General features: G+C 34.5%; 1 protein-coding gene across 1 annotated transcript in view; it reads right to left on the bottom strand.

The window, feature by feature from the left end:
* Positions 1-2,888: 2,888 nt before the first annotated feature.
* SEMA3E (semaphorin 3E) overlaps positions 2,889-18,543 on the bottom strand; it is a 320,546-nt gene continuing 304,891 nt past the window's right edge. Inside the window, exon 17 of the mRNA XM_058297096.2 lies at positions 2,889-7,190. Within this exon, the coding sequence (XP_058153079.1) occupies positions 6,735-7,190 (456 nt within the window). The 3' untranslated portion in view covers positions 2,889-6,734. The remainder of the gene's footprint in view (positions 7,191-18,543) is intronic.

Raw genomic sequence — 18,543 nt, 5'->3', positions numbered from 1 at the left:
GCAGTTTATCTCATATTGTCTTTTTGCTTACCCCTAGAGACACACTTTTCTTTGTTACTTTATATCTTCCAATCAAACCTGAAATTTCTCTTAAAACAGGTCCATTCTAAAAAGCCACGTACTTCTTTCCCTTTCCTCTTGCCCTTCTGCTCCTTATCCCCCACAATAAAATATGTCATTTTTACAGTGCAAGTGACCTCGGCAAGCTGTTAGCTGGTTGATCTAATTGATAATAATGTTTATGAGTAGCATTTTCAAAGAAGGTTACTTGATAAATCAATGATACCTTTATTTAACAGAATGTTTAAGATTAAAGACTTTCATATTTCAGGGATGTTTCACATTTTGAGACAGAGATACACCATTTAAGTCTGGAAATTTGCCTGACTCAGCCAACCTAAACATTGTATAGCTTATTACCTTCATAAAAATGTGCCAAGGCAATTCAATGGGGAAATCACCTTTCAACGAAGAGTCCTGGTATAATTGGATTGCTATGTGCAAAGAAATAAACTTTGACATTTCACAGTATACGCAAAAATTAATTTGAAATAGTTATAAATGTAAATGTAACTACTAAAACTCTAAAACTTCTTGAAGAAAACATTGGAAAAAATAGTAGTGACCTTGTGTTTCACAAAAATGACCTAATTCAACACGATAGCTTGTCAATAAATTGGACTTTAAAAAAGTTCTGCTTTTTTGCAAAAGTTTTGTCTTTTGTTTCTCAAAAGACATTGTTGGGAGTGGATATAGCTCAAGAAGCCTAGTGCCTGCTTCCCACATATGAGGTCCCAGGTTCAATCCCCAGTATCTTCTAAAACAAAAATACAAACCACAAGCAAATATTAAAACTATCACCAGGGAGCCAATGTAGGTCAGTGGTTGAGGGACTGTTTTCCACATATGAGGTCAATCCTTGGCCTGGTACCTCAAAGAAAACAAACAAAAAACCACATTGTTACCGAAATGAAAAGGCCCAAAGACTTGGATAAAGAATTTCAAAAGTTATATCTCACAGAGGGCTTCTGTCTAATGGGAATCTACTATATTTTTGGTGTAACTTTCATGTAATCCCAATAAAATTGTGCAAAAGATTTGAACAGACACCCCTAAAGAAGATTTATGGATGACAAAAAAAAAAAAAAAAAGCAAATGCAAAGATGCTCAACATTGCTAGTCATTAGGGAAATGCAAATTTCACAAAGCATACCAGAAATCACAGTACTAGGGGTAAAAATGCTATGGAAAAGTTGATGGCAGTGAACTATGAGGCCCCAGAGTAGGGTAACCTAACTCATCTTGGGGATTAGGAAGGTTTGAGGGCACTGAAAGTATTCCTGGAAATCAGAAGTAATAGGGGTAAGGCCTCAGGTTAAAAAGTTAGGAAAACTAGAGAAAATACAAATAAGTATGGCAAGTAAGATAAGGAGGGTGTCAGGGTAGAGGGTGAGGACTGCAGTTATTTGGACCCAGTCAAGTTGGGAAAGAGTGAAGCCATGTTAAGTTCAGGACCTGAGATGGGTTTGTGTGCTAGGCCTTCCAAGGCATACAGGTAGTGAAATTCACCAGGCCTCCACCCCGCAAGCTGTGCACTCGCTGAAATGCCACACTAGGTGTGCATCAGGCATATTCCTCTCATTGCATAGCACCTGGGTTCCTGCTACCCCTCCCTTTTGCCAGGCCTACACCCAGTGGAAATATGGCATCGTCCCCAATCACTACTTTGTATTTATGTTTTGGTCTGTGGAGATGTTAATCTTTGTTTTTTTTTCTTTTTAATAATTTTTCTTTTCACATATCACCTATCATTTCTGCATCATTGCAGTTCCTCTGAATCAAAGCCTGGCTTTCCACTGCTATCTTGACCGGAAGTGTCAAAGTTCATTAATAGAAATACTTTTCACAGCATTATAAACACGTGCAATTCATTTTAAAAGCTATACTCTGGGTTTCATGTTGCAAAAAGGAAAAAGAAAATTTGGAGTTTTTTCAGTGGACACTAACATATGCTCAAAACAAATATACTTCAATTGTTATTTATCCATATAACAAATGAGATTATTACATTTCTACTATTTTATGCAGCACTTGGTCCAGCGCCTGGCACAGAGATTTTGAATAACAAAAATTTTTGCTCCTGTTGACTTATGGACAACAGATTTCTCGTCAGCATAGTTGTTTTTTCCCCTTTCACTTGACTAATGAATGAATATATATATATAAAAAGAGCAGTTTCAGTGGGTTTGTCAAATACACTAAAAGCAGGAACTGTATTTTAATTGAATGCAAGTTTGAAACATGGATAAACAGGTATCATTAATGGCATTGACACATCAGAATGCTGTCAGAGAAACTCTCCTGGAGCTGCTGCCAAATTCTTCCTTTAGAATCACTGCAACTAATTATCAGTAAAAAAATATTGCCTCAAAAACAAATTCCCAAAATAGAGGTTCATTTAACACTGAATCACATTTAAATGTTTTCCAGGGCCTTATAAAAATAGTATAGAACACAGCCATTTTGATACCTGAAGATAAAGCTTAAGACTTGCAAAAATTATAAACATCCTAGTCATTATAACTTCAAAAGCATTCATTTTCCATATCTCTTATCTGGATGATACAGTTTTGAAAGGCATTTTTGACTGCTGGTCCTGGAAACATGATGTGGCATAAATAAACCCAAATAACTGCAAGGTACTAAGATTAATTGTCGTTTCCCTTTTGGAAAGTTGACTTATGAATTCCTAGGAAAGAAAATTGAATTCCTTTCTATCTTCTTAAAAAATTATGCTAGTTTGGTATCTCTGTTGACATTTAGACTTGACATCATAAGAAAAGTGATTTCCATTGGCAAAAACTTAGAAAACAGTTTTCAGACAGCACTTAAAGTTTATCAAATATTTATTTCTTTTTCGTCTAAATTGAACCAAACAGAAATTGTATGTAATAATACGGACAAAGTATGCAGTGCATAGTGAAGATCCATGTTATAGTCAAAGGGACACATTGTCAATGATCTTGGCACATGCTCTTAAGGATTCAGTCAAGCAAATTAAAGGAGGCCATACAGATGCAAGTATCCCAATACAGTTCGCTAGCATATAACTAGATCATTTAAACCTTTTCAATCTAAACAAATTCAATTCTTAAAAAAAAACCCAAAATATAAAGCTATCCACCCAAGAAAAAAATAAAATAAACATATCAGATTAAATAACATTGCTCAACTCAAAATCTATTATTTATATCTGCTTCAAATGCAACTGTTTGTTGCCCTGGAAAATGACACACTTATTTTGGAAAAGTAAATGAATGTAATAATCTGCTATAAGAAAAAAAACAACTCCTTATTGTCATCATAACTCTGGCACTTTCTGCTGGAAGCCCAAATATCTATTCTAAGTATTTTTTTTTCCCAATATATTTGTCAGGCTAAATATGTCACAGAGCAAGTCATTTTTAAGGACAACAGCTGCTTAACACCGACACTCGAAACAAGTTACAGTATTTTACAAATTTTACAAATGTTTATAATCACTACAAGTATTTACAAAACCCTACACCCTATAGCAAATATTAAACACTCAATAAAAGCATCTTAAATATTTAACTAATTTTGGAATGGGAAAAACTCTAAAATATATATGGAATTGCCATTTACTAAACAGCAAAGACCTGTATCCTTTTTTCTAGAGGGCTTATTAGTGTTTATTTCTTTTTTTTAATCCAAGTGGGTTAAAAATGGGTTGTTTGCACTGAAATATCTAAGTGGGTTGTTTGCACTAAAATGTCCAGCAATAAACACAGAAGAAGAAAATTAGAAAAGCAGGACGTGAGACATAGAAAAGACCTCACGAATCATCAAGGAAAATTCCTCCGAGTTGTAAACCTCCTTGAGGACTTCTCCCTCAGTGGCTCGCAGGGGGATGAGTGCTGAAGGAGGAGGCATACACTGTGTTATGTAGAAGCTCATCTATTCTCAGGTCTTCTCCCCTAATGAAGAACTGCCTAGAAATCTGAAGAAACAGGACACTGACACTATATAGAGCAGCCTCTTCCAAATTAGGGTAGGCGTGTGTCTCAGCTGTGTGTTTATAGGGCACATGTTTTCTCTCCTTCACCAATATTATGTCTGGGAAAAAGATTTCAGAATTGAGGAGTTCAAGGAAAAGACTATCAATCTGATTGACTCATTTGTGTTTTTGCAAGCCTGGGCATTTCTTAAAGGAGATTCTGAATTAGAATTCTAACCCCAGACAGAATAAACATTGGGAATATATTTTTGCGATTGCAGGTTCTCAAGAAAAAGAGCAACATAAGTTGGTTGTATTTGGTTTGGTTTTTTTTTTTTTTTTGAGAGCACAGTGGAGATCTGTCTTAAAGTGTGTGTGTGTGTGTAGAAAGAGAACCAAAATGAACATTGCAGGACAGAAGCCTGAAACTGCCTTTTCTCTATCTTTTCCCACCTTTCCTTCTACTTTCCCAATTTTCTTACTGCCATAAGCAGGCAGGTAATAAGATATCATTTAGTGTTCTTAAATTATGGCACTTTCTTAGACTTATTTCAAATCAGCATTTTTCATAAGCTTTTTCAGGTTTTTTTTGTGTCCCCCCAGGATCATTTTATGAAAAATATTACTCTTCTGGTCAACACACTTTTGTCAAACAGCTTACATGTGTGTTTAATTAAAGACTCTTATCATAGGAAAATTATTTTTCTTCAGCCTTATCACTTCAGTTACCAAATATTTTATTTCAAATATAGCATCATTATCATTATTAACTGCTCATGTAATTGAGATTAATAAAAAAACTACTTATACTATATCTAAGATTTAAATGATAACTATTTAGGCCTTACATGTTTTACATTTTAAAATTTCTGGCGCAAGATAACATCCTGCCTTCCCTTTCCTTGCCAAGTGTCAAAGGAAGAATATTTTTGATGAATTGTGTTTTATTGATTTACCTGTTAACTTTGGGTATTTCAGGCATAAACTTTGCTAAGGACCTGTGATCTGTGTTTATGGTTCTGTTTCTCCAAATTGGGTAGGATTTTAAAAACCTGAAATATAGGTTTTTATAACTTCCAACAGCATATTCTTAATTAATATTGGTAGGCAGCAATGACCTCTGGTGGATTCTTGGGGAAATAGCAGGTGGATTTTTCAAAGGATGTTCATTTTCAACCTATTCATATTCTTGAGAACTTTTGGAGCTAAGGGTCTTATTTGAATGAGGGTTTTAAACTTTTAAAAACATTTTTACTATCTGGTAATTTTGGAATGATACTACAAGCCATTACAAGTATCGACATTTTAACTTTATTATCTAGCTGATAAGCTAACTTTGAAAACTGAAAGGAATATTATTTTAAATTAACATTTAAAATAATTATTCATAGGTGCTTCATGTATAATTCCCCTGATTTTAATTTTTATTTAAATAAACATCTTATAACAAAACTTTGTATTTTAAAAAGGTACCTGTTCAGTATTTAAAGTAGAAGGAAATAATTCAGGAAATAAACATGCTTAATATTTAAAACTTTGCAAGTATTTGTAAGAGATAAGCAAAAATGCTCTGAACATCTGTGCAGTAAACTGAACTCATGAAACTGTTTTCTTACTTGTTAACATAAAGGAAAGAAGAGAATTTATGACAAATTGTTTAGTATTTTTCCATAAATGAAATGTGTTTTTGCAATATGAAATATGTGTTTCTTCAATATATTTTAGATTTCAGGAAAGATTATTTAGAAGGTTTAAAAATTTAAATTTAAATAGAGCTTCAGTGCTGCAGTATCTTCATTTGTAATTTGTAAGATAAATTATCCATACTTACTATCCCATCTTAAAAAGGGACAAAAAGATTAAGAGATTTCCTATTCCATTTAGTTTGTTTCTGAATAGGGACTAGACACATCTATCGAGAAATATCTTTCAACTCTGCATTAGAATATCTTCAGAGGAAAAAGAAAAATGATAATACTGTTTCTACCACAAGAGGGCAGCAAAAAAACCTTTTGGCTAAAGTGGTTCAACTACAACTCCATTTGTTTTGACATTCTTTGATCTCTTACTGAGAATTTACCTTAGCTTCATTCTTTCCATATTGAAGTGAAATCTAAATACATATTTTCCATGAAACAAAAATATTAGTGAATGTTTTATAAGGGGCATAGCCTTAGAGTGGCCAAATATTTCCTTTCATGGTTTACAACAATTACAACACACCTGTTCTGTAAAACTCAGGGCTTAGACAACACTAATACAATGATTATTAAAAATTACAGACAGTTCACATGAGAATGTGTTTTGCATATTTTACATCATAGTGGATAGGGAAAATTCAGAAAGATTAAAGAATATGTTTATTTTTTGTGATTATGAACTTCTCTAATTTTTCTTTGATATTCCAGTAGCCTTACATTTTCCTAAGGTAAATTAAGAATGGCAATGGAAAGGCAGCCAAAGTACTCAAAACTACAGCTAGGGTCATTTTTGACAAATATAGCATGTAACCATTTAAGCAATACACACTAAAGAAATTGGTTAATTTTACATGATGTTTTGCCAGTCAGATGAATATGTAGAATAATTTACCATAACACCTTCAAAGTCATTTCTGTATTACAGAAATCTATTTTAATTCAAAAAGTTGGATGATCGCTCATAGATTTTTAGGTCCCAAATATAACTTCTTTGAAAGCCAGTAGAAGGTTCCATTCTATGAGGAGGCCAGTGTGTGCCTGGGCAGACGATAGTGCTCAGACTTGGAACGGAGCTTCTTCTCCTGTGGGTTGGCATACTTCCACTTGGAGGGTGACATTTTAAGCTTTTTCCTCTTCTTCTCTGTGCACCATACCTTTTCACAGTACTCTTCCACCCTCCGGAAGTTGCTAAAACCAATCAACTGCAAGAACTCCTTGTACCATGGTTTTGCTCCTTGCAGAATGCTGCTCTGGGCAGGACAAGGCATCTTGTGAGGCCCCTCCTCCTCATAGTCTTTGCTAAACATTTCCTCTACGCGCTCCTCTTCCACTACCTCCAAGGTGATTTTACGGACAGTGTGGACAAAACTATGCTCTACTGTCTGGCAAAAATAGGTCCCAGCATCTGTTTTGCGAACCTTTAAGAAGAGTAAACCGAGGTCCATCTTAACCACTCTGTCATCTGTGTTCACCTGCAACAAGAAAGAAAATGGAATGGAAACACTATCCAGGAGAGAAACCAGAAACAAACATTCAGCCCTTTCCACTATCACAGGTATTTTCCTTTTCACTGTCATGTAGTGAAATACTGCAAGCCATATATACAAAGATGCTACGTAATTAAACCTGGTTTTGTGTCGTGTGTGTGTCCTAAACTAATGTTGCATATGTTTGAGGTCATTTCATAGTATATTGCTAAGAGCAAAGTTAGGGCATTTTCACACTAATGATTTAATTTATCACCAGGAAAAAAATATCCACTCAACGTTAGAGTGAAATAAAGATTTTTCGGATTTATTTTTTGGCCTCTGTTTTGCAATGATTAGACCAAGAGCCCTTCCCCAGGTTACTGCAGGGATCCTCACACCCATCAGATGACAGTGACCAAAGTTTCTACAAGGACCTCTGACTTGAGAGCTGGGGTACTACTTTACTCTCTCCACACACAAAAAAGAAAAAATCAATTAATTAATTCAGGGAGCATTCACTGCATTTCTACAAAACAATACAGTCTCTAGAGATTTAAAAATAAACAAGTAGAACCAAGCTTCTGCTCTGAAGAGCCTCAGAGCCTAAAAATTTTAAGCTTTAATACAGCTTTAGTACTTAAGTATCTTTGTAACATAGTAAGCCACCTACCATCTACAAATAAATGAATTATTACCATTTAGGATAAGAAGTACACAATAAGACTTTTATTGAATAGCTCATATTTTATTGCCAGTGGTTTTATAAGTGAGTAGGTGATCTGACCTTAGCCAAAGCTAAATTCAAACAATGGGACCACCATTTACTAATTCTGTGATCTAGGGCCATTAAGTACCTTTTTACTGCCTTAGTGAAATGGAGATAAAAATAGTAATGTAATGTGAAGCGTTGCTGTAAAGAGTAAATAGCACAGGTCAAAATATTTCCACAGTGATATCACATAGCAGGTTCTGAATAGTTACCCTTACTCCTTCTCTATATAATATTACAGCAAAAAACAAAATTACATGTTTGTGTGTGGCCTCAGACCTTACAATAACAGCATAAAAAGGACTGAAGGAATACAGGAACTCTTCCTCTGTGAGAATATAAAAAAGAAAGCAATATTCATCTTCACCAAAAAGAAAGGGGGCATAGAGACAATAACCAAAACCACCCTGGGAGCAAAGCCATTAGTGACCAGCATATTTGTGATATGGCCCCGGCCAGCCCAGAGCGCACAAGCTCCTCCAAACCTGGAGGAGACTGGCGCTGGACACAGAGGAGCCCTCATTACACCGTTACAATGTGAGTACTCACATATGAAATTTGTTCATTTGCGGCAAAATGGTATTGGTGGTAGAGTAAGAAAGGTACCCCAAAGAGGGATGTAGTTCTAAGTACAAGGCTCCCAAAAGACTGTTTTCAGCTACAGGAAGTAATTAATTTTTCTGTAGCGTCAGGGTGACAAAATTGAGAAAAGAAAAGGAGCTCAAAAAATTCTCTCCAGGCCTCCCCTTGACCTGGCAGGACCACACCCTGTAAGTCAGAATGGTCTTGTGATTAATTAAAGAAATTTTCCAATGAGGAACTAGAAAGACCCTCAAAACCAAAACCATTCTCACTAAATAGAAATATCTGGGATCCATTACTGTGTTTTGCAGAGAATATATCCTTAGTTCCTGACACAGTTAACTGTAACTCTCAAAAGCCTCTGTCATTTTCCTTATTTTCAGGAAGCCTCCAGATCAATCTTCTGTATCTTTTCTTCCACTAGCTGCTTTCTCCATAAAGCTAACATCAATTGCATCCTGACTATGATGACACCATGCCACTGGTGATATGGATTTTGAAGCATTGCCTCCATCTTTCCGATTTGTGCATGTGACACTGATGACCTTGAGTCCTTAAAGGTCTTTTCTTCTTTGCTGGGCATGCAATAACATTAGACTGTCCTGGTTCTCTTCTTGGCTCCTTCTTGGTATCCTCTCCAGATTTTTTGTCCTCTCTAAGGTACAATTTTCACCGATCTCTGTTTTATTTGAATCCAGTTGGAAAACTCTTCCATTTCCTATATAAAAATAAGTCCTTTTCTATGTAAAAATTAGTTCTTTCCCATTTATTTCAACAAATCGGTATACATTTACTCTTCTTTAAAGACTTTACCATTTTCCAGATTGAGAATTTACTGAGACACTCCGCTGATTGCTGGAACACATGAAAGTTGCTCAGTTAACCAGATCCTGACTTTCTAAACCCATATCCCCCAACAGCTTGATGGCGTGTTTCTCAAACTAGGGCTGGTATAACAGGTGCATTCTGGAGATCAATGAGTTTTCTATAAGGCTTTCTTAGCCTAAGAGTGTTCAAGATAAACTTATAGTTTATAAAACTAATAAACTGTATCTAAATAGCAGGTAGTAGATCAACTACAGTGTTAGTATTTGTTTTATCATAGAGTTTGAACCATTTTCAAGGCTTTAACAGTTTCCAGCTGCTGAAAAGAACAAAGATGGATTTAATATGCTAATAATATATTCCAGTCAAGTGAAAATAAAACATCTCTATGTAGCAAATACATAAAAACTTTTGAAGTCATTGAATAGAGTGTTGCAACGATTCAGTCCACATTACTATAGGCAGAACCTAATACACACACACACAAACACACACATATACATATGTGGAAGTCCATGTCCAATATTCATATTAATGGTACATGTTAAATCAGTACAAAATGATCACATTAAATAAGCATTTTAATGATTTATAGATTTGTTTATATTTTCTTTGTAAATGTATTTTGGTTCCATAGTTGGAAAAAAGCTACAGGCATGAAGAATGTATTTCTCATTTCATTCTTGTGAACATTTAATGAACATTTTAATACAAACTATACTAGCAGCCCAAGGAAATGTTTTACTTTTAAGGGCAGCTGGATGGGGAAATTTGTACAATATTAGAGTCAAAGTTTCTTTGTAATTTCACCAGCTCTCTGTCTCCTTTATTTCTACGTATTTCCCCTTTCCTGGTCTCTGGTCTTATTCTCTTTTCTTCCTTGAGTGAACTCTTTCCTATTGTCTACCAACCTGTTTGCTTTTTTAAAAATTCCTTCCAAGCTTAGCTAAGATTTCATTTATTCTATGAAGAATTTCTTTACAGCCCACTCCATAAAGATCTTTGGCTTCTTTTTGTAGCTCAATAGCATTTACATTTATAGCAAGCAAGCTGGTGTTGTTATGCTTTTATAATTATTTTTCCAGGCAAATTTTACCTCTTTACCCATGTTTTTAAAGGGAAAAGTTCTATTACCTAATTCTTACAAATATTCCATAATAAATAGAGTGCTTAGAACACAGTGAAACATAAAAATATATTAATTTGTTCATAGTGTACAGATATGCAAGGCAATGGAGTATTCAAATCAGGATATTTTCAGAAGTTATTCATAGGCAAGTAAATGTGGCTCAAGGTAGGATGCCTGCCTACCTATGGGAGGTCCTAGTTTCAGTTTCTGGTGGCTCCTAAAGAAGATCAGCAAGACAGCGAGCTGATTTGATAGGATGCTGCAGCAAGCTAATGCAACAAGATGACACAACAAAGAGACACAATGAGGAAACACAATGAGAGACATAACAAGATGGAGTGGAGGTGTTTCAAGCCATTGGGCACCTCCCTCCCACATGGGGAGTCCTGGGTTTGATTCCCAGTGCCTCCTAAAAAGAAGAGGAGCACACAACGAACAGACATAGACAGCAGACAGCAAGTGCAAATAATGAGGGGAGGAGGGAGAAATAAATAGATAAAAATAAAGCTTAAAAAAAAGTTATTCACTTCTTTCTTGTAGTTCTAAAATGGATTTGGATAGGGAGGAAGCATGATTTCAGGAGCAGTTAGTAACTGATGAAAGAGGGCTACTGCACAAATATGTGAGACTAGCAGTACTGGGACACAGCCTTCCCCTGGAAAGAATCTGCACTACACACAAACATTCTCGTTTAGTAGGATCCTTTGTTCTTACCCTATCTCTGGTAAGGATGACTAACACATAAATTAAAAATATGTGAAAGTCATTCAGTCCATTTGCTGGCATATAGTATACACTTTATGAAAGTACTTTGAAATAAAACAAAAAGCAAATATAAAAACAAAAATAAATACAAATCCTTGATCATTGGAATTAGAAGTGCTTTTCATTTTTTTCAAATCTGGTATAAAAAGCCGTTATTCATTTCATAATCAGAAACTAAAGATACTTCATTAGGTATATTTAACATGCAGACTGGTTCAGATGTGAAAGCATGACAAGTATAATGAGAACTGTCCTAAATCTCTCAGAACTTTGGTCTCCCTTCTTAATTATAGTAAATCCATATTATACAATCAGGAATAAAGACTATTTTAATTCTCACTCTGGAGGGCCATACCTTATGGTAGGTTAAGCCTTCTTGAAAGTTAAATGTATCTTACATGGACCTTGAATACCTAAAAATAAAAAATGACTTGGAAATTTGTATTTGAAGTCCTTCCACGATTTAGTCCATTCACTCTAGTTAGGATGGATACCTCCAACCTCAAATCTTGATTACAGAATTGTTTTCATCCATCTGTGCTTTTTCTATGTCTGCAGACCAGATTTCCTTGGTCAAGAATATGTTACATAATACATCATTTCTATCAAATAGCTTTATAGGCAATCTCAATAATACAGAATTTCTTACTGAAAATGTTTTTAATGTTCTTAGCTTTAAAGATTGATTCAGTATGTTTCATAATGTAAAAAAAAAATTTGAACAAAGAACCCTGAACATCTGGTAGCTGGTCAGGAAGAAGCACTGATTTCTATGTTTATCAACCATATGGTTCCACACTTTTCATAGGGAAGAGAATGACATAGGTATTGAAATGGTAAAATTAAAAATATATTTAATAATGAAATCAATTTTGTTAGTCAAGAAATAAAGACCAACAAATTTCTATATTTATTTGTTTATCTGGCCAGCCTTCAATACAAAAACTAAATTTGGATTACTTACAGAAAATATATCTTATATAAGAACATAAAAACAGAAATATTCTTTTATTGAAAACGCTTTCCACTGGGAATCTGATATATGATAAAGATGATTACCAAGCAGGGACAGTGAGAATTGCTTAATAGCTACTTTGGGAAACCTACCACAAATAACGTTGCATCTCTACTTCAGATGATTACATTCCAAAAAGAAAACTTATTCTAATAGAAGAAGATGTTGGGAAAAAGATATGATAAATAAGAATTTAAAACTATAATGTGAAAAATTTGTCATATTCAAATTCACAAACTATGTCAAAGAAGAAATTTGGAACAAGTAAATTTAAGAGGTATTAATATCTAGGTGATGCAAAGAATTCTTGCAAACCACAAAAATTAATGAAAATAGAAAAAATGGGGAAAATTTATATAAATATGCAATTCAGAGAGGGAGAAACCTACATGGTTAATGTTTAACCTCACTAGTAAGCTTAGTAACAAATTTAAACAAGACAAAACCTTACATTTGGAAGAAAGACAAATATTAGAAAATCCGAAAGTACCAAATATTGTTGAAGATGTGAGAGAATAGGAACCCACACGAACTGCTTTGGAGTGAAGCTGGTACAGAAATTCTGGGAAGCAAGGTGACAATAAAGATATGAAAGATGTTGACAGATAATTCAGAAATTTGCACTCAAATCTTTAAGAGGATATTTGCAAAGATTGTCATTAAAGATGTGATAGCAGGAGTTAATGGTACTCTGGGTGTCCACTGTTAGAGAAAGGATAAACTAAGTGTTGTGGATATCTGCTATGGGATGCTAAGCAACAGTCAGAAACAATAAAATAGAGATACACAGCAAATGAATATGCTGTAAAAACATAGTGCTGAGTTTCAAAAGTAATAAACAGAATCAGATCTATAACATAATACATTTATTTTTGTAGCTCATGCATACTCAAAATGTTACATATTTGCTCAAAGATAAAAACATATAATTGGACATATTCCAATCATTAGAATCGAAGCATAGGGGAAAGCAAGGATGAAAGTAAAGATAGATGATTCAGAAATAAAAAAGTCTGACAAGAGAGGAGCTTTGTGGATGGGATCATGACAACATGCTATGAACAAAGTAGATTGCTTAACTAAATTATGCAACTGAAGTAAAAACCAAACCCAAAAACAAATAAGAAAAAAAATTCTCCAGCTGTTTCTAGTGAGTAGTCTATAAACTATGCTTGTTTTATGTTCAAGATCTAGTATTCTGTGATCCTGTAATCTTAGCAATACTGTTCAAAAATAAACAAACAACAGGGTAAGCAGAGTAATGTTTATTGAAAATATTGATAAGAAATCAAGTTGAAGGTAAAATAAGGACAATGGGTGAAAACAAAGATAAGGTTTAAACAAAGAAATGCACACCCAAAAGGCACTGGTACGACTACTGGACAGAGTACAAAAATATAACACAAATTTCCTACTGACCAAGGCAATGTGGAAAATGTAATAATTTCTAAGATTCAAACTGTCTCTAAATTAAATTAAAAAAATACTTATTGCATATGAGAAGTACATCTTTTCCTGACACTGAGATTTGAGAAACATTGCTCATGTATTCTCAAAGAATGGGTGGGAGATGTCCTACTAACAGTATGACATTAAGTACATTTTCTTAAGGCAACATCTTCAGTATAGGGCAAGGTCAAGATGCCCAAGTACGACTGAATATCATCTATTCAAAGTGGGACTAATACAACATGCTCCAGATACACAGCCCTTCACTAGTAAATCTTCCTGCAGAGGTATATTTTATTATCTAGACGATCATGTAGACTATAATTTACACAAGAACAAGATAGAATGGAAAGCATTTTTGAGCCTCTTATCTTCTGTGTAACTGAAACTGGGCTTTGCATTACTGATGTTGCCTCATTTAATCATTTAGTCATCTTAGTGGGATGAGCAAATAGTTCCACATCTGATTCCATAGCTCTTGAAGATATAAGAAGATACATTTAATTTTCAAAGACACTCAGTATTCTCTTGGAAAATCAACAGAAGATAGTTCTATCTCAATATATTAATCTATTTTTATTCTTATAACCACAAAGTTGCTTTGTTTTTTCCATTAATAAATGAGGACTAAGACTTTTCCATTGCAAAGGAATAACAATGAAACTAACGGGCTAACTGCTAAGCACTCCAGAACTAAAAAAATATTTGGAATATATAACATTTAAAAATATGCTTGTCAAGTTTACAAAATCAAAACTCTGCTACGAATAGTAGTTGTTTAGAAGAAAACACTTTTCTTTTTAATAGACTGAACAGAAACATCAAAAGCACTAAACAGATGTTTCAAATGAGGCATAGTTCACGCACTTCATGTTATGAAAACAAGACAAATAAAGAAATAATATTCATGTGGAACAAAGCCCAGTCCTCTCAGTACATGGATATAAAGACAAAATGTAAACTTATGGCTGACATTGATCCCTTAGCCTTCTTGTCATGGATTAGCATTGGTGAAGGTCAGGAAAATGTGAGTCATCTAATAAACAACAGACTAGAATAAGATTGTTATTTTACTTTATAATTCTCCTACTTTTGATGACATAATATAACTGCAATATTACAAGGTTTAATTTGTTTGTTCTTTGTTTTGCTTTTACAAGAGAAGCTGTTTCCTTCATAATGCATTGAATACTAAATAAAATTATGCTTTAATTTAGACTGTACAAATTCAACACGGATGCAATCAGTTCTAATATATATGGAAGGAACTACTGATTGATAAGCCAACTATGCCTCAGCCTTTTATATTTCTCACCAGTATTTAATTGAGTTGGATTAATTTCTCTTACTCAGTAGGTTGTCTGAAGGCAGAGTTGAGAAGTGACAACTTTTGGCATAGGGGTAAAAAGAATTGAAAGAGTGAAATGAAATTGAAATTTTGGAGTTTTGATGTCAATTTACATTCTCTCTCAGATTTCCTATAATAAACATGCACATTTGTGCATTGTCTAAGCAGTCTATAAAATGCATGTGGTTAGCTATATACACTTTATGTTTTAAGGTACACAAACACAAATCATCATTTAAAAAGGGCATCCACAGTGGAAAGGACAATGAAGATAAAAGGAAAAATAATTTCTCCATGTTTACCAAAGGGATCTTAAAATTTTGATGCGGGTCTCATGGACCAGTGGCTTGTATACCTGTCATTCACCACTCAGGCATAGGATGGGGAACATTTTATGTACCTTGAGACTGGCCCCAAATTTCTTCCATACCCCCATGGGAATGAAGAAAGTTCATTCTACTTATTTTAGAACCCAACCTTGTATCTAGTGTCTTTGGGATATACACTTCGGCTCTGCCAAAAGAACAAACTTTAAGAAAACTACTCATATTGCTTGGTTGGAATGAAATTTTACTGTGATGAAATTTTAATGCTCAGCACAAAGGTATTCATGAAAATTTTTTAAAATACCCAGAAATTCTTCACAACAATACTTATTTAACAAAGCTTTACTTGTACATGCATTTTCTTCTGAGTCTTTAAATCAAAATCAACAAACTTTTCTTGTAAAGTGTAAATATTTGGGGCTTTGTCGATCAGAAGGTCCCTATCAGAAATATTCAGCTTTCTGGCTGAAGAGTGAAAACAGCCATAGAAAATACAATCACATTTTTTTTAACTGGAAAATATGTGTAAGCACATTATTACTATGTTATGAGGCAGTCACATATCACTTTAGCTTGAAGGTATAGGACACGTTAAGAGTTAATGTGGGGGAAGTGATGTAGCTTAAAGTGGTTGAGCCTGCTTCCCATGTACGAGGTCCTGGGTTTGATCCCCCATACCTCCAAAAAACAAAATAAACAAATGAAAAACAAAAAAACAACTCTCACTGGGGAGCAGATGTAGCTCAGTGGTTGAGCAACTGCTTCCCATGTATGAGTTTCAGGGTTCAATCCCTGATACCTCCTGAAAAAAAAAGTTAATGAGTCTTCGAACAAAAATTTTTACCTCAGCACTGTTCTCCTTCCAGCTATTCTTTGAATATGTGAGACACACTCCTACCTTAGGGCCTTTTCACCTGATATTACCTCTGCCCTGGACGTTCTTCTCCCAGATGGTCACACCTTATGTCCTCATCTTTTTCAGGTCTTTTTGCAAATGTTATTTTTCTGGTTAACTTTCTAGTGAGACCTACCATGAGCATGCCTTTTGAAACTAACTTCTCCCTGCAAGTAATTCCTTCCTTAGTCCTGTATGTAGATTCCTCTTTATCATCACCTAACATGTTAAATATTATTATTATTATTACCTTTCTCTGCTCTCCTGAATACAAGTTCTATAAAAGAAGAACAAATAATTGTTCTCTGTTCACTGATATATCTCACAACATAACAGGCTGCTTGGAACACAGTGTTCATACTGTTTTCAGTAAATGAAATTCAAGTGAATGAATAAAACATTTTATTTTAAAAATCTGAAGCAAATGAGGTAGTGCACTCTGAGTTTTATATCAACATACTCTCACAACATAGCAGACTGAGTTTGACTATAGAAGCCTTTGCCTATGGCTAGGCATAGGGCAGAAACTTTAAAAGGCAGTTTGAGAATACATTGATGCATATACTGCATCCTTAAGAAACAAATGACTCATGGTATCAAAGCTTAGAGTTATTAAATTATTGGCAGACATCAACCATAAAGAGTAGTGTGCCAGCCACAAAGGCTGCAGCAGCATTTCACTAAAACCTGACAAAAAGAGAAAATTTACAAGGATCAGTCTTACATCAGGAGCATTTTCTGGAAATCAAATTCCAGAACCTTAGCTGTGGACCATTTTCCATTTGTTCCATGTACCAGAGCAACTATATTTAGAATTCTCATTTCCAAAGGTGGTGTGGTTTAGTAGAAAGAACACAAAGACCTGGATTTGAATTCTACTTTACTATAATAGCTTTACTAGCTGTATATATCCAGGCATGTTCTCAACATTCCGTATCTCAGTACCTCACCTATAAACCATTTTTATAGTAAGATGGTATAATCTATAAAAAGCATATAGACAGTCCTTGGTACTTAGACAATGAATAGATGTGAGGCAGCACAGCTTTGGAGTCAGGAATACCTGAGGTCAAATCTTGGGTCTGTCATTCACCCTGTGTATGAGCTCTAATTCTCTGTGCTTCAGTTTCTGCATTTAAGGATAACCATATCTAACATGTAATTGTGAGATCTAGAGATAATATGGTAAAGCACCTATTACAGTTCCTGGTATGTAGCAGGTTCATGTAAAGGATAGCTACTTCTATCAAGTCTCTTCTATTAAGCCACTTTTCCCCCTCAGGCTATCACAATAACTGAAGCACATCATAATTAACCAGGTCATCAAGCCAAAGGAAAAGGTTCCTTTATGAAGTATCTAGAAAAGTAGTCTTTCAATAAACATTCATGGAACTAAATTAAATATGTAGAGATTGTCTTCCATACAATATATTTAAGGGAGGAGGAGATTCTAGTGTGCATGTTAGAGAGAACTACAGTAATCTAGATGTTAGAACGCTAGATAGCCAAGTTTCTAGATGCTTTCTAGAAATTCAGTTATCGGGAGTTTAGATCAAGTGAAACTTTATCCACGTGAATATGTAGTTTCTGGGTAACTCCACAGAGCTGTTTGGATTTGAGGCATAAGTTCCGGGGTCAAAATTTCAATTCAGGAAAACACATATATGATGACCAGAACTTTTCCAAAAGGATATGGTCTAACTGCAAATTAATGAGTTCTCATGGCTTGCAAGTGTCCACAAGAAGTCCTTTGGCCTCTACCAGGGACACTCTAAAATGTATTCCCACAGGAGGTAAAAAATGGACTAGCCGAACTTAAGCAACCTTTCCAATGGTCAAGGTTTGATAATAAAATAATTGTCTTATGTACTGTATAGTAACAACAATAAAAGCAAAAATGGTCTTTAAAGAAAATTCAGAATTCACTTGGGAAGCCTCTCCACTTGGTATACACAGTATATACATCCAGACATTGGTGAGATCACAGTTTTTGTCTTTCTTTTGCTTTGTTTTAGATTGTAAAGAAATCAATATATATATTGCTATTTCTAATATATATTATATGTATGCTGCTATCACTAGAGAACCCAGGTATTTTCTGAGTATGACATGCCCTTTGGTGCAATGAATAAATTCAAAATTTCAAATCTCAGTAAATACATCATTCAAGGAAATGTGACTGTAGTTGAAAATACTGACTAAAAATTATGGGAAAGGAGAAACAGATTATATCAACACAATAAGAAAGAAGTT

The sequence above is a fragment of the Dasypus novemcinctus genome, chromosome 5 (assembly GCF_030445035.2).
Source record: "Dasypus novemcinctus isolate mDasNov1 chromosome 5, mDasNov1.1.hap2, whole genome shotgun sequence".
In the NCBI taxonomy this organism is placed as follows: Eukaryota; Metazoa; Chordata; class Mammalia; order Cingulata; family Dasypodidae; genus Dasypus; species Dasypus novemcinctus.
This window is presented reverse-complemented; position numbering and strand designations above follow the sequence as displayed.